The following is a 27,158-nucleotide window of genomic DNA, read 5'->3' on the forward strand; positions in this document are numbered from 1 at the left end:
TCATCGTCGTCGTCATCGTCGTCATCGTCGTCATCGTCGATTGCGTCGATCGACTCCGCCCGCGAGAAAACGAGCCGTGTAAATTATTATTCCCTCAAAGTTGATTTCCGATTCCGTTTCGCGGGAACACGACTGGTACCTCGTGTAACCGAAAATAAACCCGGTGTACGTACGCGCGCGCGGTCGGCGTGCGGGGAGAGGAAAAAAGAAAAAGAAAAGAGGAAGAGAGGAAAGGCCACGAAAATATCGGACGGTCCAGCTCTCGCGGTCACGCGATCGATCTCGCGCGCGCTTTTCCCGCGCCTTCTCCCCTTCCTCCTCCTCCTCTTCCTCCACGCTCGGTCTTATTATTAATCGATTCGAATTATCGATCGCACAGTCATCGCCGTCGTGTCCGCCGCTCTTCGCCCTGGCCGACACCGGTCCGCCTATATTCCTTGCTTTGCTTGGATGCACGACCGTCGCCCGCCATAGTGTGCCGTTCGCCATTTGCGCGTGCGTGTGCGCGAGCATGTATACCTGTGTACATACAATACGTACGTCAGTGTAAAAATATATGTGTCTGTGTGTACGCGATGTGTGCAATCTGCGCGACCACGAGGATGTGTTGCGTGGAGAGAAAGAGAGACAGACAGACAGAGAGGAACCGAGAGAACGCGCTGCTTGCGTGTGTATGTATGTATGTATGTATGTATATCGGTGGCGCGCGCGTGTAAGTATACGACAGGGTGTGGGTGCACGCGGTGACCCTGCCGGTGAACGGGTGGGTGGAAAACCAGGGGCGGACAGAGAGATGCGACGACGAGACGCACGCGCGTCTCTCGAATACGCGTCTCTCGGAGCGCTCTTTTTTTTACGTCGCGTCCGAGAAGAGGCGGCTTTTTCACATAACGCCTCGCGATATTTTTGATAAACGGCGTCTTGCGGAACGTGCGGAGCGTTTCTCCCTTCCGTCGTAAACAAAAACGTTCAGAGTCCGTTCCTTGCGGCTGCTGTGGAGTTTTTCACGTTTGTTTTCGCTCTCTCCTCTCCCCGCGTCTTGACGTGCGTATACTTGTTTCGTTTCAAGCACGGCGAGTGTAAAAAGTTTAGTTAAACAGAATGAACATTGTGTTTTTCAGCGAGGTTTGTTGAATTTTTACGAGAATTTTGCTCTTTTTAGCCGAAATAACATATCCGCTATGTTTTTCTTCCTTCGTATCTTACTTTTTTTTTTTGTATCGCGCATCTATAATATATATATTACAAATCGCATCAGTGATTTTTATATATTTTCTTATCTGACGCACGTGTCTTTCTCAGAATAGATACATATATATATAATACTCGAAATATCGCGTATCGTGTAGCGCGCTTCGAACGAAGATATTAGTCATCGTTATCTTTGTTAAATATACGACTCTTGGATTATTTTGCAACGAGCGACGCGAGAATTGGCGTGCCGAATTCCGCCGGTCGTTTCGCGCTAAATTTCGTCGACAGATTTCCGAAACCCGATCTTCGGGAAACTGCGGCGAGATTCTGCACGCCGAGCGAAACGCGCTCGTTTCTCCCTTTCAATGGTGTCAAAGCTAAAACCTCTCGACACGCTCCTGCCGAAGCGATTCTTCCATGTGTACGTGCGCGTGTGCGCGCTGCTAGGTTGCCGCGTGAGAAGGGAACGAGGGGATGAAGGGGGGAAGAGCGAGCGAGCGAGAGGGATATAACGGATAGGGAGGAGAAGAGGGAGTTCCCACGTTCATGCGTGGGAGAAGAGAAAGGGATCGAGAGAGATCTACCGGGTGTACGGAACGTGTACGAGAAGGACGACGCGAATCGGACGAGGATCGTCGCGCTCGCAAAGAGGGGGAGAGAGAAAGAAAGAGAAAATCTAGAGGAGGAGAGGTGGTGGTGGAAGGGGGAAGATAAGACCAGCGCGAGAGAAAGAGAGATTATATCGGTGGAACGAAGACAGCGAGATATATCGTCGAAGCTCTCACGTACACATACACGCCTAGAACATACACCGGGACGTCAAGCTCACGCGCTACAGACTGCCAGAGAGACTCCCACCACGAACTTTTGCAAAAATCAATAGAATACAAGAAAAGCCCATGGTGCGTCAGGCGAGTCGGAGCCCTCTCTCCTCCGCCTCCCTCATCATTTCCTTCTCTCTCTTTCTCTCCCTCCTTTTCTCTCTCCCTTTCTCCTTCCGCCATCCTCTGGCCCATCGCCCTTCCTGCCCCTCTTGCCACGTCTCTTTCTCGCGCGCGGGCGCGGTATCCGTGTTTGCTCGCGACAAAGAGAGGGCGAGCTCACGAGTATACACTGGCGATCGACGGAGATAGGCGATATGCGTGCACGCACGACGGCCAAGGACGGAGATAAGGACGAGAGAGGGGAGGGACGGTGGGGACGGTTAGGAGGTACAGGAATATATGTATGTGCGTGAGAGAGGCTCCGAGCGTATCCGATAATATTCGAGCGAGATGAAGAAATAAAGAAAGAGCGTGATGAGAATAAATGAGAGGGAGAGAGACGGAAAACGTGAAACATGCTATAAGCGCGTTTCGGTTAAACGAAGACGACGAGAACGAAGAGAGAGAAAAATGCGTTCGTGTGCGCACACGCTTAATATGCGAGGCGAGAGAGAGAGAGAGAGAGAGAGAGAGAGGAAGAAGAGTACAGCCCGCTGTGGAGAGAAAAGGAGATGCGGATACTTGCGGGTATGTTATGCGTACCTAAGGCGCATACAAGTCCCGTCGTTAGGCCGAGAAAGAGAGAGAACACAGAAGTGTGTGTTTGTCCATGTATGTGCGCATGTGAGAGGAAGACAGAAAAATACGCTGTTCGGCTGAGTTAACGCGAGAGGGTTACGTAGGTTCCCCTAATGGGCAAGAGACGAAGAGCAGTATGCAGCGACATGCATAGGACGAGAGAGAGAGAGAGAGAGAGAGAGAGAGAGAGAGAGACGGCGGAGAGCGAGAGAAAGAGAGAAAGAGCGCTCCTGCGCGCGCGAACGTACCTTGTTCGTGTTGGTGCACTGAGCAGAAGATTTGCACGGTTCAACAAACGCCTCTCTCTCTCTCTCTCGCTTATGTATACGTACAAAACTATGTATGAATCTCCTGGGGTAAATCGCACGTGTACATAGGACGATGCGTGCACTGTACGCGCCTGGATGCACGCAGATATGTGTATGTATATGTATATATATATATATATATATATATATATATATATGGCGTGTGTATATATGATACACACCCGCACACATATATAGATATTCTGTTACATACGGGGTATATCGCTGACCAATTGCAGCTCCTTTTAGAATTTAGCAGGTTGAAAATTAATTGAAATTAATCAGAATATCATCATGATTTGATAATCGTATATTGTTTATCTCAAATACAACGTCACTTAATCATTTAATTATCGGCATAATACATGTTACAGTACACAATAATATGAATACACATGATAATAGTACATATCCAGTATATGCTTAGTTTCGCGAGATAATCTTTCCGTTGAAAATAAATTACATCTCCATTCTCTATTCCAAGCGTTTTTTTTTTTTTAATTCGGTTGACTAGGAACACCGCGTATATCGAGGAGAGTAAAATGGCACGCAGGAGGTTTGAGATGTTGACTTTAAAAAGACATCTCAAGTGTATTGTCGTCTTTATCGCAGCCCCGAATGTGCGATAAATAAAAGGATGAAGGCAAAAAAAAAATAACGCAACGAAATAAAGAATTAAACTTGATCTGATATAAAGTTATACTTCTCATTGCGGGAAGCCTTCGCTTCGCGCGTTCGGCATCAATTAAGGCATCTGTCAAATCTTCGACACCTTAACGACGCGTAACTTGATTCGCGATCGGCGTCCATTAAAAACCATTATTTGATAAAGTTATTTAATTTATTATCGATGGTTAATCGGACAGGATTATTTGGGCAATGATATCTTTTTTTACCGCGGTCAAGGGTGACTCTTATTGCGAAGCCGTGTCGTCTCTTTGCGACTGGATCCGCTTGCGTTCCTCCTCTCCCAGATTAAAAAACCCAGCCACCTTAATTCGGCGACGAGAGAAAAGGCCGAACACCACTGACCAAGAGCGCGAAGCCGCGAACGTGCGTTTTCTCTCGGATGGAAACGGGAGCCGGGGGACACGGCGCGGTCGGTTTCCACGTGATTGTGGTAGTTGCAGATTGCTCTCGTGTGCACTGCCTGCCAGTCACCCACGCTACGTTCCTGACACCTCCCCCGCATCCATCCGCATTTCTCTCCCAATCATGGTAGGATTTTCCTCGATTGCGAGGAGAAAGAGCACGTACACACCCGAGTTTGTAGGGGAGGGGAGGGGGTGTTTCTATGATTCGTTTCTTCACATAGATCACCCGTGGAACAATTCGAAACCAAAGACGGACGACGTGCAATATTGCATTTTCGCCGATATGCAACGAACGATCTAAGATAATGCAAATACTCCAAGTTGTTGTTGTGTCGGAAAGTTTTCATCATCATTTTTTTTTCCCCCCGAATCGAATGAAATTAACATACAGGATAACGTCAATGTCGTATTCTCTTAATTGTTCCAAGAGTATTAGAATGATATATTTGACATGCCTGGCTGGGGAAAAATATTTGTACGTTAGAGCCGCCGCCGAAATGCATTATTAATTGAAACAAATGCGTTTTACCGCGGGTATGTATGCGCTTTTATTAGAGCTCCCTAATGAAGAAGTGTCACGCGAAATAATTAAACTTATGACGATAAAACATCCTTCTCTCCGCGATACTCGTGCTATTCGATTTTAATACCTCGTAAGGTTCTGTCTCGTCTTAGCAATAAATTACAGGATTTGCATCTAATTGATTAAAATATAAAATGTTCACTCGACAGAATTATCTTTTTTTTCTGCACTGAAACATTGCTTATTTGAAGGAGTTTCAATTTTATCAAAATTTTTTTCCAAGACTTTCGTTTAAGCGATCTCGCTACTGATGCGCGAAAGCTACGACAGATCCAAACGGAATTGCAGCTTGGCTCCTACTAAACGGAACTGACCCTGCTTCGCGGCTTTCTACCCTTCTCTGATCTGCCTCACCCTCTTCTCGGTCTCTATCTCTCATACCTCGTACCTTCTCTCTCATCCGTTCTCTCATCCTTCCTCGCTCCGTTCGCGATCTCCGTCCCGTTCCTTCCTTCTCCCCGCTCAACGACGAGGCACCCTCGAGAAGTTTCAATTTATACGAAAAGTCGTCATGAGACCGAATGCACAAATACGTACGCCGCCGCCGTCGCCGTTGCTGCTACTAGTCCATTCATATCAGCTGGCACGATGTAAACACGGGAGAATCGTGGCACAGGGAGATGTAGCTTTGCACCGAGAATCATCTTCAGCTGATATTACGAACGTTATACACGACGTGCTTTAAATGGCCTTCAGTTAAAAGCATACGTGTAAGGTTTTATATAAATTATTTTTCGAATCTCTCAAAAATTCCGCGTCTGATAAATTCTAATAAAGATCGAAATTACATTTCTATCATAAGATTAAACACACTGGGCTCTCTCTCGAATAATCAAATTTTATAAGAAATATATTAAATGTAAATATGTTATAAAATTCTTTGTTGAAATCTTCCGATTCTACTTGATGAATATTTGAAACGCCGAATTGCTTAAACACTCGAATTGCATTTCATTAATGTTTAAAACATTGAAAGAAAATTTACCATACTTCGTCATATTAAAATTTAAAATGTATATTGTAAATTTTATTCAAATTACATTCTATATAAATATTGCGATTATATATATAGTTCAGACATTATATACTTTGTGAATATTCAAATATATATGAAAATTCACGAAACAATCCTGGTTGAGTCTCACGACGACCGATCGGATGGAATCCGTGTTGCATCGTGATCGCCTTTGACATCGCGCGTCGTTGCACGTCGACACGGTGCGGGGAAAAAAGCGAAAAAGCGATGGGATCGCGCGTGACCATTCAGTTTAAAGACCTTGAGAGGCACGCGGCGAAAAAGAGCATTCTTTCGCTGCCACCGGCAGCGAGAGCTGGCGGCGTTACGGTTGACGCCCTTTCCCGGTAGATGTTGGCGAGGGGGGCAGGCGGGGAAGGCGGGCCGGGAACACCTGTCGTTATAAATTACCGCGATGTGTTACGAGTAACGTGGAAGGGTGTCGCGCCTGCCTTCCCCGTCCCCGTCAGAATTTCACACCCTTCCATCTCGCATTTCGTATATATTCTCCTATTCCCGGTTAAATAATAATTCTATGAAATCATTTTTATGCGCAATATATTGTAATATTTACAAATATACATTTTACACAATCGTAAATATATTTGAAAAAATGAAAAAATGAGTAGTCAAAAATATCACGAATAATGACATTTATCGTATATCTGACAAAAAATGAATGTAAGGGATGATGAAAAGTATAATCGAATGTGTGACTAGAAGTTTTCGTATACACGCAAAAATCATCGCGCAAGCAGATTCAATATTTAAAAACAGATTAAATAGCTAAGAGGAAACGCCAGGACATGAGAAACTTGGATCGCGCGACAGTAGGCGAAAATTCGCCATCATCGAGCTTCCCCCGTCATTAGACGCGAGCGTGGGAGGAGGAGACGAATCTCGGCGCGCGGGAATCTCCGTTTTCTCGCGCAATGGAGCGAGGAGTTATTTTCGAGGGTGGGTATTATTACCGAGATGAGAGGAGGGAATCTCTTCCGCGCGACGTTATCTCGACGCGGGCCGAGGCAACCCCTCGTCGCGGCAACGAAATTCAGAATACGTCACTGGTGTCAACCCCGGCGCGGTAGGCAGAGGGGTCGTGCACCCTTCTCCGATTATGTGTGTGTGTGTGTATGTGTGCGTGTGTACGCGCGCGGGTATGTGTTACGGTGAGAGGAACGCGCGGAACGCTTTATGAATGGAATGTTTCCACGCCAAGTGTGGCGAGAGAGGCACCCGTGTGTCCCACGTGTAAACACAATAATACCGACGTTTCCATTCATCAGGTCGACCCCGACGAAGCGGAACGACCTCGAGAAATGCCTTTGGAGGCGCCACGTTTAAATCGTGTACGCGTGTGCGCGCATACACACACACATTATATATATATATATATATATATATATCGCCCGTCCACCCTCTTTGTTAGATCCTTTTTTATTTTTCACGCCCGCGCCAACCCTCCGCGAGGCTATTTAAAAGGCGACTCGAATCTCGATTCATTAATCGCCCCCGTGGTTGCTTTCGTAGCCAAGAATTTCTGGGAATCCGAAAGCCGATTAGGTCAATTTAACGCTCCTTGAAATCTTTCTGTTTCTTGAAGATACTGCAATTACGAGCGTTGTTCGACGATTAATAAAAGAACAGTAGATATCGATGAACGTATTATGAAATTATTCACATTGAATAAAGATAAAAATTACTCATATTGGGACTTATATTCGTAAATATTTAATTACTATAAAAGAATGGAAACATTGGCAAAAGGGGATAATGTTATTATATGTAAAGAAATTTAAAAAAACCGAATAGTCTATTTTCTATAACATATGAAACGGTAGAAAAATAGTGAAATAACAGTTATATACGTTAAAAGAGCAAATAATTTTTAATACGATTGCGAATATGAGATGCAAATACCGGACCACAATTATATAGGAAACATATGAATATGAAAACAGATTCGCGAATACGAAATCTCCAGCATATAAATATATTTCTATGATATTTTGTGATCCGCTAAACCGGTTAAAGGCTAGATCGCCCAATTTGTGTTATCCGGCTCATCGTTCGGAAATTAACGCGACTGTTAAATAACGTACAATCGTACAATAACAAACAGCTTACTAATTTTGTTTGCGTGAAACCGTGCTAATAACGATCTCCTCATTCAACAGGTCGATCGTGTGTCGCGATACGAATCTGGAAGCACCCTAGAAGCACGTTTTAAATAAGGCGTCATGCGTAGCACGTGTCCTCTCTCGTTTCTCTTTCTTTTACGCGCCTCTTCCCGAAGCCGAGACCGATCGCTATTTAAAGAGTGATTCGGATTCGGAGTCGCAGTTTGCGACTCGCATGTCGTTCGGGCATATCCTCGTCAAGGATTCCTCATCGCGCCGCCGAAAATATTCCGCGATCGTCGATGGTGAAATTTTCGTTCATAGCGTAATAGGCGAATTTTTTTGCATTTTATTAGCGATGATTATCGCGTGATTCAGCAACAACTGCGAGCTGGGGATGATTTTCCCAGACTCGCTTATATTTTATTCCATCGATTTTTATTTGAAATAAGATGTTGGAGAGCGCGGACATGCTGCAATTACCGTAGAATAGTATGGGTGGAGTAAAAGGCGGTTTCAAGGGGAACGCTATATCGTCGTGGATATTGAAACATTTATATGTATGCCTTACGTAAATTGTTTGATTTCTTCTCTCGTCTCTCGACCGATGTAAGAGTCTTTTTATCTCGACCTCGCGACGATATAGACGTAAAACGTAAAGAATTGCGTATACGTATCGTATATGTATAACTTCCCACTTTTAACGGATCAAATATTTACGTCGGACTCTTTGAAAGATATATAGAGTCGATTCTTCTCTCTTCTTAGAAAGGAAAAAAAGGGGGGAAAAAAAAAAATTATCCAGAAAAGCACATAATTGCCAAAACATTCGCTATTGATTTTTTTTCTTTTTTTTACGGACCGAGCTTCATAGATATAATTAAGCGCGTTTAAGTTACGCTTAATCTTTTACTTAAACTTAAAGGGATAAAAGATTTCAAGTCGAATGAGATAAGCATCGGCTTTGCACCGGACATTCATTTTGTATTCGCATCTACATTTTTCATGACTTTATACTTAATTCAGATCCTCGTAGACTTCCGGCAAGTATTACGAGAGAGAGAGAGAGAGAGAAATATACGCATGCCACAAGTATACGAAAGTGCGTGCAGCTCTACGAGCGAGGATATAAATGTAATGCGTGTATGCGTATTTGTGCGTGCGTATGCTGCCGTATGCGTGATATTACGTCGCGATCAAGAGCATACTCGTCGCCGAGAGTACTAGTCTCTCTTTCGAGAGACTACTCTTCGACACATGGCGCGGTAATATGAAAACCGTGTGTTTACCGCGACGACAACGCGCGCGACGCGGGAGGGGAATGGGGGGGGGGAAGGAGGTGAAGAGGAAAGTGGGTTTAATTTTAATCAAGCCGCACCCGCGACTTTAATTTGTTTTTCTTTGAGGCAAGATTTTTGCACGTATGTATGTATGTATGTATATATGTATATATGTACACGACCCGAAACTTTCCACTTGCTACGGCGACGGCTCTGTCAATGTTTCGAGTTACGCTCACCCGTGGGAAATCTGCTCACGGATGCGCGGCGCGCGTTCGATACATTTTCTTTATACACTTTACTCTCGTAATTACGAAATAAGCAAACATCCCGGATTACGGGGAGAGTCCGCGTGCGTCTCCCGCTTCGGACGGCGTTGCCTCGCTCGATGCAATTCCGCGCGCCCTGCATATTCTCGCGTCAATCACTCAATCATTTTTAATAACGCCACGAACGATACGATGTTTTTCATTTCAAGATAAAATCTTTTTTTAATAAATAATTTTAAATATGACATATATAATCACGAATATATCGCGGACAAATAATATATTGTACAATATATATTTTGGAGATAATAAATATATAATTATATATTATATATGTATATATAAAGTAATTATATATATATATTCAAAACTTATTAGAGCATTAAAATATTTTAATTAACATAAAGTTGCAATATTTACGATATTTTTTGACATTATGATTTTATAATTATTTAGTTTTCTTAATATTAAGGGAGAAGAGAGCTTGAAAGAGCTTTTTAATATTATTATCTCTCAAAATTATCATTTAAATTATCATAAATATGAAAATAAATAGAATTTTGTTTTGATATTACGATTTTTATTTGCAAATTATAGAAATATCAAGAGTCGGATCGCGTTAAGAAGAAGTCATTGAGGTCGCATAAAGTAGTGAGCGCTTGGTCCATAGTCTGCGCTATAGAACTGGGTCTTCTCCAGAAATCATCCCTAAAGGATGTCACCATCGCGAGTTACTTGGACTTGGATTTTCTACGTACCACGAAGAACGCGCAGAGACGATCCTCCGATTTCGAGACGAATAATCGCGAGGATGTCGTATCCGATCGTACGTCTGTGAGTATCTTCGGTGGTTCCTGGCCGTTCATCGACCCGACGCGAATTACGCGAATCACTTCGAACAAGTTCATCCGAAAACGAAGCAAGAGGGGGAGATGGTCGACGAAACGGCAAAGGAAACCAAACGCAGATAGCGCGCGTTGGGATATCAACGACGCGACGACGAATCTTTCGATCAAGCGAGCCGTGTCGTCGTCGTCGTCGTCGTCGTCGTCGTCGTCGTCGTCCGGAGGATCCCGATACGAAAATCTCGGGGTATCGAATGGTGGCCCGACGAGATTATCGGGGAACAAGTTTTCGTTGACGCAACTTCACGCTCGGTGGTCCGATCGCGACGAGGACGAGAATCGCGAGCATTTGTCCGGAAGTTACGGATCGGTCGACGAAGATGAAGGAGTTTGTCGAGCAATGTCGGAGACGAGCTCGGGCGAGATCGTTCAGATTGATTATTCCAGTGCCGGATATTCCAGATTCTACACGCCGAATTGTCAAAAGAAAAAGTCGCAGAATCGAACGGAATTGTCGGAATATCCCGATTACTTTTCAAACGTTCTGCGTATAGACGAGAATAATACCGAGGACGATGATTTCGATACAACATCGGATTGGAATATTTATAACACGCGAAGCATGAAGTTTGCGAAATTTACAGAACACGTTCCGCGAGAAATTAATACGCGCACATCCGTTAGGAACGGAAAAACTTTAGGTAGTACCGAAAGGAGATCGTCAAGAAAAAAGAATCGTCATTTAAGAAGCAGCGAGAATCACTTGGAGATTCTAAAGAAAAGAAGAAAGAAATCGATGCGACAGAGGAAAGAATCTGAAAATTCCGTAACGAATAATGATCACAAGTTGTCGCGAATTTCTCGCGATTTGGAGGAAAACTTTTCGGAATGCAAATCAGACGCGAAAGGTGGCTTCGTTGTTGACACGCGTGATACCGCAAAAATTGTACAGGGACGTTGCAATTGTAATGCGCGGCGACATTCTTACAATTTTACGAATGCTGCTTGCGCGTGTAAGAGGAATTTAAAGAGCACAGCCACCGCGATTATGCGAGATATTCAGGCGCACATACGTAGCGCGGAAATTACGAAGGACATCGAAAATAATCGGGATTTCACGATTTCCGCTGATAGCACCGGCGAAAAGCCGGGTGATAAAGATCTTAATCCGGATGTTTCCATGGAATACGATTGGATTGGATTGCAAGACAATAGCGAGCTTAACAATGGTGAAATATCGTCCCAGGAGTCGAAACAATCATTCGATCCAGCGAAATCATTTATCAATATTAATGTGAAACGAAGACGTCGTAAAAGACGATTAAACAAATATACCATCGATTGCCAATTTGTCGACAGAACGGAAACGGCTTACCAGAGTGTCTTCCATGAATGCGTCAATTACGATTCTCCGGTAGCATCGTCCTCTCTGAAAATAAACATAGATGAGAGCTGGAGATCGGAAGACAACGACAGCGGCGTGAAGATGATACACTCATCTTGGCGCCGGTCGGTATCCTTCGTTGAAGAATGCGATAACGAATTTGATAGCGCGCTGCTACTGGCACGGAAGATTATTAGCGATGATTCGGCGAAGGGTGAAAAATATTATGACGACGAGCACGGGACATTGGAAAGCATGTGTTACAAGTATCGCGAAACATCGGATGTTTATGCGACGATTAGTAGGGATACTTCTCTTCACGATTCATGTTCAGATGAGGAGGACGCGACATTTGTAAACCAACGTGATAAAACGAAGAGTATAATCACGTACAAGAAAAAGGGCAGGAATATTTGGAGACTGTCTTCAGTGAATCGCAGATTTGTCAAAAATGGAAACGACAAGGTAAGCAATATTTATTATATTATATAGTTACTTGTGAAAGTTGATTGTTTTCAAAATTCCATAAAAAATTCTTTATAATACGAGAAGAGAGAGAGAGAGCAAAGAATAAATATGTAAAAAAATTATATATATATAATTATATATTTTTGTGATATATATTTTTTTAAACAATTGAAATTTTTTAAATAATAGCCGATTAATTTTATAAGCCACTATAGATTAACATGGTAAATATAAAAATGAAAATACGATCAGTGTGCGAATGGAAATATATAAATAACGCGATAGGTTCGAGTTACGAGAAACAAGAAAGTCGATAGCACGGTACTTTTAATGCGAAGATATCCGGATGATAAGGCAACTGATTTGGAATATGATAGCGATAAAAAGGAATACGTTCCGCGAAGAATAACAAGAGCTTTGGTAAAGACTACTAAGGGGAATCACGCGGGCAAACTAGTATGGGGATACTGCTCAGGATGGTGGCCAGGTAAGTATATCAAGGATAATGTTTACAGCAATATTATGTAGATATATAACAGAACTCGCACATTATCATTTATAGCTCTTTACGTGATGCTGGAAATTAACGATGGCATTATCTCATTGGAAATATCTTTATATTAAACCCGCTCTTTTTTTTCAGACGATTTATAATTAGCGACAAAATTCTATTTATAATTTTACGTGTCATATAATACAAAAGGATCATTTGAAAAACTAAAATACATACATATATAAAATACATATCACAATACATACATACATTAAAGTATGTGTGGCACATAAAATTATAAAAAAAGTCTGTCTTTTTTTTTTTTATCACAAATTATAGATCATTTTAAAAAGCGCACTTTTAATACAACGGATGGCTAAGAGTAAGAATATTGTTTTCGTTATTTTTTAGATATCAAATAATGTTTAATGTTTCGGATATTCTTTTTGCTTTCAAAGAAATATTTTTAAAATCGTAATATGATGTTATAGCTCTGATCATCGATGCCGAGCATGCAGGGATGGCTCCTATTTCCGGCAAATTGTGGGTCTATTGGATCGGAGAATTGCAAATATCATTGGTAAATTAGCGGAATGTTTCGAGATAGAAATATCTTTATGAAAAAATAAGACAATGAAACGTAACTGACGTGATTGTAGCTCACGGAAAAAACGCAGATACAACCGTTCTCGAGGAACTTGGAGCATCGATTGACGCAACCATCTCGTAAAAATATTCGTTCGCGTGCCATTGACGCGACTATACAGGTTCTTTGCTATCTTCGAGAATAAAATTAAAGAAAATAAGAATTACGTAAGGAATTACACTTCCAAAAATGCGATGTGCCGTTACAATTATTTTAGATGCTTCGCCAACGTTTCAACTGTACTCTGACAAAGCCTTATTATTATTGGATACAACGGAATATAACTGGATTCGAGACATGTAAGAAAGAAAAAAATTTATCTTTTTAATAGTCTCTCATCATACACATATGCAAATAATGAAAGATAAATTATTTGATGTAACAGTGGATGATCTAATATTTTATCCATATCCGAAAAATATACAAGACAGACTGGATACGTTGAGAGAAAAGAACGTCAAAGCTACTGAGAGATATATATCAAGCCAGAGAAGTATATCTTTTTTTTATTTTTGTGATATTTTAAGTTACACGTATATATATATATATATATATATATATATATATATATATATATATATATATATATATATGATATTAATGTGTAATATTTGAAAAGCTAATTTGATGCTCTGTGACTTTATAGGCTCACCAGAAGCATCACCGACAAAGAAACAGGTTACTGAAAAATACAAAGATACAAATACAAGTTGGAAACAAATCGAGGATGAGCGTTTACCTTTGCAAAATCAAAATCCTGGTGTAATAGCCTGGGCGAAAATCGCTGGACACTGTTGGTGGCCTGGTATACCCTGAGTGCATTTATTATTATTATTATTATTTTTTTTTTTTTTGCAAAAATTTACTTAGATCTCTTTTATAAATACAAAGAGCTCTTTTTGGTTTTGCAGCAATGATTATTGATTATCGCGATTGTTGCTTGAAGGAACCGAGTTTTGGTTGTCAATGGATTATGTGGTACGGCGACTACAAAGTTTCGGAGGTGATAAGACTTCATATTAACGCTCGAATAAAAAAAAAATATATACATCGGAGAGATTCTTTTTTTTATATATATATATATAATGTCGATTAATTGATAGTTTTCATTTAATAGGTACGTCATCTGGAATTTTTGAAATTTTACAAGGGACTGAAGAAGATGCGCGATTACATTCAAAATACAGTTAAACAGTCTTATCTCGAGGGCGTACTTCAAGCGTCGAAGGTAAAAAAATTGAAATTATTTATCTAACATGATAAATAATTTTATAAATAATTTATTTGAACGTGATATGTGTATGTATATAAAATAAATTCTTTTTCGAAAATTTCCAAAAGCTTTTACGACAATTGAATCTGACTTTTTAGGATTATTGTTCGCGTTTAGGATGCTCCACGGATAACTGGACTTTAGATAATGTCTTTGAATATTTTTCGAATATGAATAATATTCACGTACCATATAACCAATTGCAAGTTTCAGACTCTAACAAGATATATGATAAATATTCCGACGAGATAGTAAAAAAGATCAACGAATTTAAATCCAAGCCGAATGTAGATGCTGAACGAAAGAGTGACATAAAAACAAGTGGTAAGTTAAATTACTCAATGCATATATATGTATGTGCACATCATAGGTTGGCGCTCTCTAATACGAAACTTTTTATTCATATTTTAACCGCAGATGCTCTGCGTCGCGTAATATCAGGAGAATGCGCAGTGGAAAAATTATGTTTGAAATGTTTGAGGTTTCCTAAAGATGAAATGGAGGAACATCCGTTCTTTATAGGATCTTTGTGTAAAGAATGTTCGGTATGAAACAAAAGAGACACCACACTTTTTCATATATCTTTTGTAATAATCATACAAAAATAATGTTTATTCTAGTCAAATGTACAATATATTCCATCGCAATAACAAAATGTTTTATTTCAGTATGCATTCAAACCGTGTATGTTTGTGCATGGGAACGATGGCAAGTGCGTAAGTATTCGGCAGTTCCGGCGACGATATTTAAAGATTGAAATATTAATGACGCTTTTCACGTTTGATTTTAGTTTTATTGCACAGTTTGCGCCGCCACAGGCACTGTCCTTATTTGTGATGAAGACGATTGTCCACGGTTGGTTCGCTCGCGTTTGAAATAAATTCTAATTTAACTTATGTCGCGGAATATATTTATTTCATCAATTATCTAATTTCAGTGTCTATTGTACTGCCTGTTTAAAATTTCTGATATGCCCAAAATCGTACGACGATATGTTATTGGAAGATCCGTGGAAATGTTTTCTCTGCAGAGATGAATCTAAACAACCTGTGAATATGTTATTGCGTCCACGATTGAATTGGAATGAAAAATTTTCCAAAATGTTCCGCACAGCCTCTAATCTCGCATCCAATGACGTGAATTTTGTAAGTTATAAGAAGAAAAAGAGACCCATACGTGTGCTGTCACTTTTTGATGGTTTGAGTACTGGTAAGACAAAAATTTGTGTGCGATTTATTTTTTGATTTTTTTTTTTTTTTTTTTTTATTATAATTTTTATTATTATAATTGATTTCGTAAAATTCACGCTTTTGAAAAAGATATAGTTCATTATATCATAATATTTAATAGGTTTTCTGGTGCTTTTAAACTTGGGAATCGTCGTGGATGTTTATTACGCGAGTGAAATTGATAAGAACGCTTTAACGATTAGTTCTGCTCACTTTGGCGATCGAATCACTTATTTAGGAGATGTGAGAGACATAACGAAGGAAAAGATTCAAGAAATTGCACCGATCGATCTATTAATCGGCGGATCACCGTGCAACGATTTGAGTCTGGTCAATCCGGCGCGATTAGGTCTCCACGGTATTTGTCAATGTGATATTCCTTCAAAACATTTTCTATAGACGATGATATAATGATTCTGATCTACTTTCACGATTATAGATTCTAGAGGAACGGGCATTCTGTTTTTTGAATATTGCCGAATTAAAAAACTGGTGAAGAAAGCCAACAAAGATCGCCATCTATTCTGGTTGTACGAGAATGTTGCTTCAATGCCGAGCGAGTACAGATTAGAAATTAACAAGTGAGTTTTGTGAATAACTTCTTCAACAATGCAGCGGCGGGTAACATTACGATCACGCGAAATCAACTTGTTGCGTTAATTACAGGCATTTGGGGCAGGAACCCGACGTCATAGATGCAGCGGATTTCTCACCGCAGCACAGACTGCGACTTTACTGGCATAATTTCCCCTTTAATCCGTATATGCCGTTGTTTGAAAATCGAGAAGATGTTCAAGATAAGCTTACGCCAAATTTAAATCGTAAGGCTCTTTGCAAGAAACTGCGCACAGTTACAAGCAGAACAGGTTCCCTGCTACAAGGTACGTGTCGCGCGGATTCCTTTTGTTGAAAAATTTTTCTATCGGAAAAGATTCGTCAAGATTCCCTTTTTATTCTAGGAAAAGCGGAAGCGAAACCAATCATGATGAAAGGCGAAAGTGATAGGCTGTGGATTACCGAGCTTGAAGAGATCTTTGGTTTTCCGCGACATTATACGGATGTAAAGAATTTGTCGGCCACAAATCGGCAGAAATTGCTCGGCAAGTCTTGGAGCGTGCAAACACTTACTGCCATATTGCGACCTTTATGTTTCTATTTTAAGTGCAATGAAGACGAGATGAGCAACAATATTTCTCCTTTGCATGAAGACATTTTACCTCTGTAAATATTTTTAGCAAAATTTTGGTTGCGGGCAAATAATCATTATAATTAGAAATGCATTATTTCTGTTTTATGTTAAAACTTTGATATAGTTTATCTATAGATAGATATTTGCATGATGTATAGACAATTTTATATAACTAAAAATTTTATTTCTTACACATATATATATACATATACACATCTCTTTTATTCAATATTTCGTCAATGATCAGGCGTAATAAACAAGTACATTTACATATATATATAAATGTTATTTGTCAATGATATATATACGTTATTTGTCAATCATCGGGCGCAAGAAACTTGTACATTTATATATATACTAAATTCTATGCGTCGTTTAATATTGGTCTTTTTATGTTGCAAAAGTTGCCCGCAACAATATATATATATATAAAATATATCTACAACTATGTTATATTCATAAAACATTCTTTTCCCATGTCCATCTCCAATGGAAAATCACTGGATGAATATTTAGAAGATGCAAGTTGTATAGTAAATATATATACTTATACATATGTTTTATTATTAGGATTTATTAGGACTCTGTTTTTTTTTATATCTCATCCGAAAATATCCTTTACGTGGTTCGCGACTCGTCGGTAATGTTGCATTTCCACTGACATAAGGTGCACCTGGATATAACTGTAACAGCATCGGAGGAACGCGAATACACCCCGCTAAACAGTTAACATGCTGCATAATTGATATCGGCAATGGCGTGTTTATGTACACTTGCTGTTGTTTTATATCGACACCTCGAACTATCCCTATATAATTATACCTGAATTATGCAAAATATCTGTTAAGAAAAATTTGAGCAGACAAATTGGTACTTACCGAAGCCGTAACATGTGCATAAGGGCGATCTTTGCGTCAATACTCGAAGAGTGGAAATATTCGCCGACTTCTGCGAAGATTCCTCCGTTAAATCTATACCACACAGCGCTACAATATTACCATTTATAATGCTCAAAGCATGTGACATCGGTATACCGAACGATCGCTGGGGAATAATGCACAGCGAAGAGAAAGGCGCTCTGTAAATACATACCAGGATAGATTTATATTTCTGTTTAACGCTCGCATGTTATTTTGTAATATAATGAAATATAAATACTGACGTATATGGTACTGTTTGGTTGATACTGTGCGACAGTCTTGTATAGTAGTGACTGAAATAGCAAACGTTAAAATTAAAAATTGACATATGATTAAAAACAAACCATTATGAAAGACAACATAGAATTTACAGAGAATTATCATTGTCGCGTACGATATCGCTGAGATAAGACATCATCACGAGCTCGCGTTGCTGATACGGTTCCATATTCCACTGGTTTGGTCCTTGATCCTTGGTCGTTTGCATTATCCTGCCTTCGGCCTGAGATTGAATTACACACAAATCGTGCTCGCACGGCCTATCCCAATCAATAAATCTCTCATACCAAAACGTCCACGAGCATTCCTGTGTGAAGGTCCTTTTTTAAGAATTCGAAAAATAAAAGTATATCTATCATTTCTAAAAAAAAATTTCTTACCTGTTTATTTACGACTTCCGTACTGAAGATATTATCGTAATTATTCTTTTTTTTCGATGACATAATCTGCATGATAATCGACGGTCTGATGAGTTTTATTGTAAAAATCGCGATATCCCAACCTAGATTTTGCGTAAAACCCATCGTGTTTACCACGACAGGTAAACGAGACAGTTCAGGATGTTCCTTTAGTCTCTCGATCAGCATCTTAACACCCTCCAGGTAGCGCGTGACGCAATGAGAGACATTCACATCGTCGATGAATAGCTGATAAACTGGTGTTTTCAAATGCGTGAAATTTGGCCCCATTAGCGGCTCCTCGATCAAACTGTACGAGATACAGGTGGACGGCGTGCACTCTGCCTGACCGGGATCTACGTCCACTAGGACCACCTTTGCACACGTGTGCAACAGACTGTTGATCAAATATCGCACATTGGTGGACTTGCCGACGCTTTTCCCGCCAGCGATCAACGTGCAGGACCACTCGTTCGCATACCAGCGGCTCAACATTTTCTGAACGATATCGATGATACACGGATCGTTGATCAATCGTTTACAGTTGGAAACATTGTATTGCTCGAAATGCAAATCGGCTTGCAATATTATCTCAGCTCGCTTGGGATCTGTCCAAGGATAGTAGCAGGAATTATTTATATCCGGAAATAATCTGAAATACGGGAAGTAAGTTTTCAGGAAAATCGTCAGATTGTTTTCGAAATTCTGCAATACGAAGACGGTGTCTCCTGGTCGAACATTATCGATGTCGATTTGCAGTTTACTCTCCGAATCTCGAGTGATACCTTCCGCGGCGAGTGCTGTCCAGATATCATCGATATTGCTATCTTCGGAATGTACCTTGCTCGTTTCTATAGCAATATTACTGTATCCCCGCGGAGAATATACTTCCATGGTATTGGTCGATTTATTTAATATGTATCCGTAAATTTGCACAGTACCATATAACACTTTTATCAACAGCTTGCCAGTGAAACATAATCTACTCTCGCTTTTCATTATAACAATGACTATGTTTCTTATGCAATAAAATTCTGGTGTCTTTTTGTTCCGTGTGGACTTATGTATGTGATTTTTATGGGGGCTCTTCTCTAACTTTTCTGTATTACAATTTACAGATTTTCTATTTCTGACGCGTTTTTTACATGTAGAATTTCTCTTAGGGCTAGTCATATTATCGATGCTAATATTTTGTAATTTATTTTCGCTTTTATCATCCTTTTCACTTGTATTTGGTGGCACAGATGATGTTTGTGTTTGCATATCAGTGTTATGCTTAAGACTTATAGGTTTAGCGACTATAATGCTCGCTTCATTGGATGGTGCATCTATTTCAAAGATACCATTGTAAAATGTTTTCGTGTCTTTTGTTTTTTGTTCTTGTTTAAATATCTCTGATAGATTTAGTGACACGACATCATCTGATTGCATTTCAATCACAAATGGTGATTCAATATTTCTTTTTTCTTTTGGAGCAATATAAGTCCAATCATCTATGTCTTCTTCCGTCTCTTTCTCGGAATTATCCAATTTCCAATCATTGTCTATTTTCTTATCTATCTCTTCCTCAGAACTATTCCATTTGATGGTATCAACCGTGGAATCTGGAATTCAAATAAAATTATGTACAATTATAATTATGTAAACTTAAGAAAAATATTAATTACACACAATGATAGATAATTTTCTATTTATTTTCTATTTATATATATACAACCAAATGATATATAAAACCAAATTGATATGATAATGTAAATAAAAAAAATTTTGGTTTTACATTGAAAGTCGCATGATTGAAAGTTACTTTACTATTTAATTTTTTTTCTATGTTTGAGAGTAAATTGTGTGATTGCTTCCTCGGTAGAACAAACTTACTTACCTGATGGAATACTCAGGGCATTATCAATATCCATATTATCTACCAAATTTATAGTAGTATCTTTGTAAGAAAACATAGATTCACTTTTCCTGACAGAATGTTTCATTACCTTTCCTGTTGTCAGTTTTCTATAAAATCAGAAGTAAGATAATGGAATAATATTCAACAATAATATTTTAAACAATGTTATGTGTCTACTCTATATTTTAAATATATTTTATAATTATTTGATATATATATATTGCATTGTATCATACAATCATGTGAACACAGCGAAGAAATTAATATCTTTATTCACGTGACCTTCAATCATTTTACTCACGTTTTAATTTTTTTCAACTTAGCTTTCTTTTCTTTTATCCGTTTATTATGTTTAACCCTCATTAATAAAGAATATTTATCTATTTATACTTATGAATTTTTAATACACTACACCCGTGTAGGCAAAAATCTAGTTTAATGCTCCACGTTCCATGAGATTTTTGGTATTCTTTCTTTCTCTATAGATGTCCGTCCTCTTCTGGGACAAACTACCACGATGTATTATCGGTGTTATTGTTATTCTCCGATTCTCGGAGTAAAGGGAGGGAAAGATTTCAGAACTGTGTTCGAAAAATTTATTCGTCGAAGTTAGAAATATTTGATTGACCTATTAGGACAAAAGGAGCAAAGATTTCTTTGTTTTGATTAGTCAATGAAATAATATTCGAGTAAATAATTTTTAGAACGCAACGCGTAAAATGAGGCTAAAATCTAGTAAGTCTAGTAATAAATAGTGAATTTTCAGCTTCCAAAGTGATGGCGTTACTGTACAAGAAATTTAACGAAAGACCGAGATGACCATTCTCCTCTTTGCTTATGTCACGCTCTATCACCTCGAGCCCCCAGCGCTCAGCGCCCAGCCCCCAGTTGTTGACGGCAGTTGACGAAATCGTGTATGTGTGTAAATGTGTGTGTGTTACGAGGGAATTGTATTCAATATTGCTAACCACTAAAAAATGGAGTTGTCAATTACATATTGTTTTTGCGGTCGTTCATACGATCCTCAACAGTTTATGATACAATGTGACGTGTGCAAGGAATGGTACCACGGCGGGTAAGCGTTCACGAGCTTAAAATACGCGTGTAAAGCTCGGCGTCTACGACGCGACAACGTTCGACGATCACGCCACTATTTTTCTTTCACAATCCCGACGATTTTCCGCGCCGAATTACGCCTGCAAAAACGCTCGCAGGCATGTGTTCAATCGTGAAGACGAAACACGGCGCGGATTTGCCGGCATTTATGTTACAAACAATGTTTTGTTGATAGTAACATAACCTGCACTAAGCATCATTGGCCTTTCATGTTCAGCGCCTTTTTCACGTTATTAGCAGATACATGATACATTGGGAATAATAGGAGTAGCTATGAGTTACTATGATTGAAATGCTTATTTATATATATATATATATATATATATATATATATATATATATATGTGTGATCTTTAAATTTTTGTATATAATGTATTGCAATTGTAAATTTTTAAAATTTCTAAATAATGTGTCACATATTGTTGTTTTGTTCTTTTAGATGCGTGGCTTTGAAGGAATACATGACTACAGATCTTGATAAATATCACTGTCCACGATGCGAAGCTATGTGCGGCCCTTCTCTCAGTAAGGCTATTGAGTTAAACATTTTATGCGTATTTTCAAATGAAATTTATTAATACTTATCTCGTTTTACAGTGAAGACTAGGATGAATTGGCATAGACACGATTATACTGAACGCGACGCAGATACAAAACCTGTTCAAACTGGAACTCCTGTATTTATACGAGAGCTGAAATCTAGACACTTTCCCAAAGCTGATGAAATTGTGAAGCATGTAAAAGGACAACACTTAACTCTTCAATATTTACAGACAAATGGATTTGAAACTCCTATTATCATTGATGGAAAAGATGGACTTGATATAACCATACCTTCTTTGAGTTTTAGTGTTTATGATGTTGAGACTTATATAGGTAAGAAAGCAGGCATAAAGATTTTTTATTTTAAATATAATGGTTATTTTTCATTTATCACTACACGATATTATTACAATATATATAATTGACTTATTCTCAGGTGGTGATCGGGATATGGATGTAATCGATGTTACTAGACAAAGCAACATACGTATGAAATTAAGAGACTTTGTAGAATATTACAACTCTCCCTCTCGTACAAGAGTATTAAATGTCATAAGCCTTGAATTTACTAATACTGGGTATATCAATATTCATTGCTTTGCCATATATATGGCTTTGTACATGTTTTCTAGAACATATGTGTCTAAATTGACAAATCAAACAATTACAGTCTTTCACCAATGGTTGATGCACCGTACATCGCACGCAAACTCGACTGGGTTAATTCGGTATGGCCGCGCGATTGGCCCGAGGACAGTGATATAAAGCGACCCGAAGTACAAAAGTATTGTTTAATGGGAGTCAAAGACAGTTTTACAGACTTTCACATTGACTTTGGCGGCACATCTGTGTGGTATCACGTGTTGCGTGGTGAAAAAGTTTTTTATCTCATCAAACCGACACCGGCGAATTTGCAATTATATCAGCATTGGATGTGCAGTTCAACACAAAGCGAAACTTTTTTCGGGGATCAGGCTGATGCATGTTACAAGTGCGTGATTAAACAGGGTCAAACAATGATGATTCCTACAGGTTGGATACACGCAGTACTTACACCGGTGGATTCTTTGGTTTTTGGTGGAAATTTTGTGCACAGTCTTAATATTCCCATGCAAATACAGTGAGTAGTGGAGAATTTCTCTAGATATCAGTTATCTAAATTAAAGAATATTTATTATTTATTTAATAAAATTGTGCACTATTTTGTAGAATATACGAATTAGAAAGGAAGATGAAGACTCCAACAAAGTTTCAGTATCCTGGCTTTGAAACAATTAATTGGTTTGCGGCTAAGAAATTGCTCAAAGAATTGAAAGAATTAAATAACGAGGGGAAGAAATGTCCATCATATTTTTTACAAGGTGTGAAGGCCTTGCTTGGGATTCTCAAGCAGTGGAACACAGATAAGGATGTAAGTTAGAGTGTTTTATACATTCAATTTTAATTGAAAAAAAACATAAAAATCAAAATTGGAAGAGATGAGCTAAAAACCAACATATAATTTCAGTATAGTATGATTAGTCGCGGTCAAATACCAGAAACGATAAATAGCCAAAAATTATTGAAGGACCTTAGCAAAGAGATACGACATGCGGAAAGGTACTTAATATCCCTAAATCCGCCAAAACCGGAACGTGAAAGTAAACGAAAAAAGAAAAAGCCATTGAACAAAGATTTCGTTGACTTCGATTACGCCGATAAGATTGCTGATAATACTTTTAAAGCGATGTTGAAGGAAACGAATAAAATGGAACACGCTTTGATGGAACAGCCGTTATCAAGGCCTCCATTAAAACTTACATTACCGAAACCCATCATGTTTCCTGATGTTAAGGCGACCGCGACGAACAAATCTGCCAATAAACGACAATTGTCCAAGCCAGGAAAACAGAGCCCTACCGTAATTAGATTTAAGCTTGGCAACAACGAGGTTGTCAGAAGTACGAACGATAGTATAAACGTTTATGGTGGTAATATTAAAACCGATCACACAGTTCCCCGAACAGCAAAGGAACCGCTTTCATGGAATCAAACATCGTCCGTGTACGATTTTCACGACGGCAGCAATGAGAGCGAATATGGTCTCGTTATAGACGAGTCGCAAAAACGGAAACGGGCGCCGAAGTCGAACGCGCAGAAACGATTCAAACGCGATTACGACGGCGATGTCGATGTGCTAAACGACGCACCGAAGAATGGTATAGAGGAATTATTGAAAGCGTCGGCGTATACTCTCGGAAACGGCGCTCAAAGGATAGACGTTACGTACGTATAAATTAAACATACGCAAATTCTTATTACATTGCAATGACTGCAACGAAAAATAATTTCAGGCCATCGTCTATAATACAGCAATACAGTCAATCCATGCCACCTCCCACTGGGTAAGTTAATTCAATATAAAACTCTCTGTTTTCATACTAAACTTTGTAGTTGTCACATATACAACTTTTCTTATTAATCTCAGGTAGAGCGCTTGATAAAAAGTTTTAGTGAACATTTGCGTAGTATAAATTTTTGTAACTTTATTATTATTATGTATTACTATTATTATTATATATATGTATTATACTTCTATAGCTCTATTACTTTCTCTCTCTTTTCACACTTCTAGGTTTATTCTAAGTTTATTTTTATTAGAAGTAATTTGTAATACAGTAGAGTTATTATACAGTATAGATATATAGCTTTTCTTTTTTATCGAGCATGTGTAAAAGATCTTCATTTAAAATTGAATGTTTATTGAGAGATTATTGTAGTTTTTAACCGCACAGAGGAATGAATTTGATTTCTTGGTGTCTTAGTATTTATAAATTGAAAACGATCAGTTCCGACAGGGCGTCACCGTCCACGCGGGAGGCTATCGCCGGGATGTTATCGTTTAGTCAGCAAAGTTACTCGACAACGAGTAATCTTGCAAAATCTTCAAGATCTATCAAGAGCCAACAAAACGATGATGATGACGACGATGATCAATCGATAGAAAATATCGACAAGGTTCATCAAGATGATGATTTTAGTATGTATACAGCAAAGGAATACTTTAAATCGATATTTTTTTCTTGCGATAATATTACTAAATTTATGTTATTTACAGTTTATCCAGCTTTAGATGCTTCTGACGACGAAGATTATATCTTCAAACCTAAAGCAAAGAGTCAAATCGATGAAGCGTGGAATCCAAAAGCCAGAGTGGGCCCTCTTTTACCAAAAACAAATCGTCCGGCACGGGAAGGAGTGAAGAAAACGTCCGTGGAAAAGGGTCTAGAAGCGGCCGCGGCGAAACGAGCAAAACAATCGGTAAATTAATTGTTATTTCGTTCATATTATTTCATTTTATTGTGTGCATAATCATTATTTGTGCATCCTACAGATGCATAAATATATTAAACTTTTTTCTCCCAATATCATTAAAAATATATCATTAAATTAATCTACTACACATTAGTTCAGTTAATAAATATATATTCAATGTGTATGTGTGTGCGTATGTGTGTGATATAAAACTTTTTTTATATTATTGTCTCATAATAAATGTCTTATCATTCATAACTGTCCTTAAACATCATAATTTCATATTTCTTGCATACATTTTATATAGGATGAATACCTGGATAACGACATGGACAAGATTACTAAGAAGAAATTGGTAGGCATAATTCGATTTTTGCAGTTTAATATTTAAAATTCTGTAATGCTATACTTTTCTATAATTTCCGGATTTTACATATTTTGTAGTTTTACATTTATGTTTTTTGTAATTGCAATGATAGTTTTTAATTCATAATTTTTGTGAATATGTTTTTTTTATTTTTCTATTTGAAATTATTTGTCACTTTAACGTTATCACTTTAATGTTAGTTTCCATTTTCTTTCTATTGCATACATATAGTGATTGTCAAATATAGTTTGCCAGCATTAATCTACAATCAAGTCAGAATATACTTAAATATTTTTGTTGATAACTCATTCTGTATATCTTTCTTTCTGTGTTCATTAATTATTTCCCCTTCTATGCTGTTATTACAAAAAAAAGACTAATGATGTAAATTACATTTTACACATGTAATAGGGTACCAACAAACGGACATATAACAAAAAGAAACAAAAGGATCCTGCGGTCGCTGCAGTGGGGACTACATCGTCCGCTACAGCTACTGAAAATGTTATAAAATCACCCATCGGATTTGGATCAATATTGACTAGCCCCAATAGACTTAGAGATGTTAAAGCCAAACTTGCAGCACCGGTTCCTATTGGTAAAGTATCAGTTCTTATATTTACGCATTTCTTTTTCTTTTTTTCTTTTTTGTACTAATTCAAAAACTTGTGCATTATAAATTATAGCTGATTGATAATAGTAAAGAAAATGGGATATCTATAAATTTTCAGAACGAAAGCCGAAGAAAGGAATGAAAACGGCGAAGCAGCGTCTGGGAAAGATTCTGAAACTTCATAAAATGATGCATTAAATAATAATAATATAGATAATATGAAAAAGAAGAAAAAAACTTATTATGTCAGTCTTCACTCGTGTATAGAATTGCGCGTGTAATAGTTGTATATTATTATGTAAATATAATACATTTTCCATTAAGGTGACATGCTCACCTGACAGAAATAAGTTAGTTGTAAAAAATCAGCGTCATATGTTTTTTCTAAGAGATACTTATATTTATTACTGTCATTTAATTTTAGGTAAAAAAATATATATACATATACATACACACATACATACATACATGTGTATATATATATATATATATATATGCATATGTATATATATATGTATGTATGTATGACTTTTGATATCTCGATATATGTCAGTAACACGATATTTATATTGTAATACTGATTACGAATGCTTTATGTGATGACTCAGTGTACACAATTCAGTTGACAACGATTAGAAGGAAAAATTATATCAATCCATGGATTATAGCATACATATATTTTATTATTTTAATAAGATTGTAATTTAATTTATGATTAGTAGTAAATGAAACAAGTTTTTAATGGTTTAATAAGAAAAAAGTAAATGGTTTTCGAA

At 38.2% G+C, this 27,158-nt stretch overlaps 3 protein-coding genes across 10 annotated transcripts in view; 2 read left to right on the forward strand and 1 right to left on the reverse strand.

Annotated features, from left to right (window-relative positions):
* Dnmt3 (DNA methyltransferase 3) overlaps window positions 1-17,174 on the forward strand; it is a 122,022-nt gene extending 104,848 nt beyond the window's left edge. For 2 of the 4 annotated variants that reach the window (XM_070306644.1, XM_070306645.1), the window contains 18 exons: window positions 10,023-12,119; window positions 12,408-12,609; window positions 13,107-13,195; window positions 13,275-13,382; window positions 13,479-13,560; window positions 13,647-13,754; window positions 13,908-14,066; window positions 14,173-14,264; window positions 14,379-14,489; window positions 14,633-14,858; window positions 14,952-15,079; window positions 15,203-15,250; window positions 15,325-15,389; window positions 15,472-15,743; window positions 15,885-16,121; window positions 16,203-16,344; window positions 16,430-16,644; window positions 16,723-17,174. In XM_070306644.1, the coding sequence (XP_070162745.1) occupies window positions 10,023-12,119; window positions 12,408-12,609; window positions 13,107-13,195; window positions 13,275-13,382; window positions 13,479-13,560; window positions 13,647-13,754; window positions 13,908-14,066; window positions 14,173-14,264; window positions 14,379-14,489; window positions 14,633-14,858; window positions 14,952-15,079; window positions 15,203-15,250; window positions 15,325-15,389; window positions 15,472-15,743; window positions 15,885-16,121; window positions 16,203-16,344; window positions 16,430-16,644; window positions 16,723-16,988 (4,647 nt within the window). In that variant the 3' untranslated portion in view covers window positions 16,989-17,174. Of the gene's footprint in view, window positions 1-2,992; window positions 3,177-8,122; window positions 8,182-10,022; window positions 12,120-12,407; window positions 12,610-13,106; window positions 13,196-13,274; window positions 13,383-13,478; window positions 13,561-13,646; window positions 13,755-13,907; window positions 14,067-14,172; window positions 14,265-14,378; window positions 14,490-14,632; window positions 14,859-14,951; window positions 15,080-15,202; window positions 15,251-15,324; window positions 15,390-15,471; window positions 15,744-15,884; window positions 16,122-16,202; window positions 16,345-16,429; window positions 16,645-16,722 lie in introns of those variants that run through there. The other 2 variants (XM_070306646.1, XM_070306647.1) reach the window with 2 other exon arrangements.
* On the reverse strand, window positions 15,120-21,028 carry LOC138939105 (polynucleotide 5'-hydroxyl-kinase NOL9). Of its 2 annotated transcripts, XM_070306648.1 has the most exons (7): window positions 20,751-21,024; window positions 20,429-20,556; window positions 18,532-20,153; window positions 18,244-18,458; window positions 18,115-18,165; window positions 17,831-18,030; window positions 15,120-17,760 (listed from the first exon to the last, which is right to left on the reverse strand). In XM_070306648.1, exons 1-7 carry the CDS (start codon window positions 20,810-20,812, stop codon window positions 17,519-17,521), a joined length of 2,520 nt encoding a protein of 839 aa, XP_070162749.1. In that variant the 5' UTR covers window positions 20,813-21,024; the 3' UTR covers window positions 15,120-17,518. The 2 variants fall into 2 exon arrangements, with proteins under 2 accessions (XP_070162749.1, XP_070162750.1); XM_070306649.1 differs by lacking the exon at window positions 15,120-17,760 and having other exon boundaries at window positions 17,855-18,030; window positions 18,267-18,458; window positions 20,751-21,028.
* A 312-nt stretch (window positions 21,029-21,340) lies between these two features.
* LOC138938548 (histone lysine demethylase PHF8) lies at window positions 21,341-26,831 on the forward strand. 4 transcript variants are annotated; one of them, XM_070305607.1, is made up of 13 exons: window positions 21,341-21,524; window positions 22,005-22,090; window positions 22,163-22,441; window positions 22,545-22,686; window positions 22,779-23,228; window positions 23,318-23,519; window positions 23,616-24,373; window positions 24,442-24,492; window positions 24,937-25,127; window positions 25,206-25,408; window positions 25,710-25,757; window positions 26,181-26,367; window positions 26,501-26,831. In XM_070305607.1, the coding sequence occupies exons 1-13, from the start codon at window positions 21,427-21,429 to the stop codon at window positions 26,578-26,580; spliced, it is 2,775 nt and encodes a 924-aa protein (XP_070161708.1). In that variant the 5' UTR covers window positions 21,341-21,426; the 3' UTR covers window positions 26,581-26,831. The 4 variants fall into 4 exon arrangements, with proteins under 4 accessions (XP_070161708.1, XP_070161709.1, XP_070161710.1 ...); XM_070305608.1 differs by having other exon boundaries at window positions 24,946-25,127; XM_070305610.1 differs by having other exon boundaries at window positions 21,433-21,842.
* Window positions 26,832-27,158: the final 327 nt, after the last annotated feature.

This window comes from Polyergus mexicanus, unplaced genomic scaffold, assembly GCF_030449975.1.
Source record: "Polyergus mexicanus isolate NDT 795.1 unplaced genomic scaffold, iyPolMexi1.0 SCAF_13, whole genome shotgun sequence".
Lineage (NCBI taxonomy): Eukaryota > Metazoa > Arthropoda > Insecta > Hymenoptera > Formicidae > Polyergus > Polyergus mexicanus.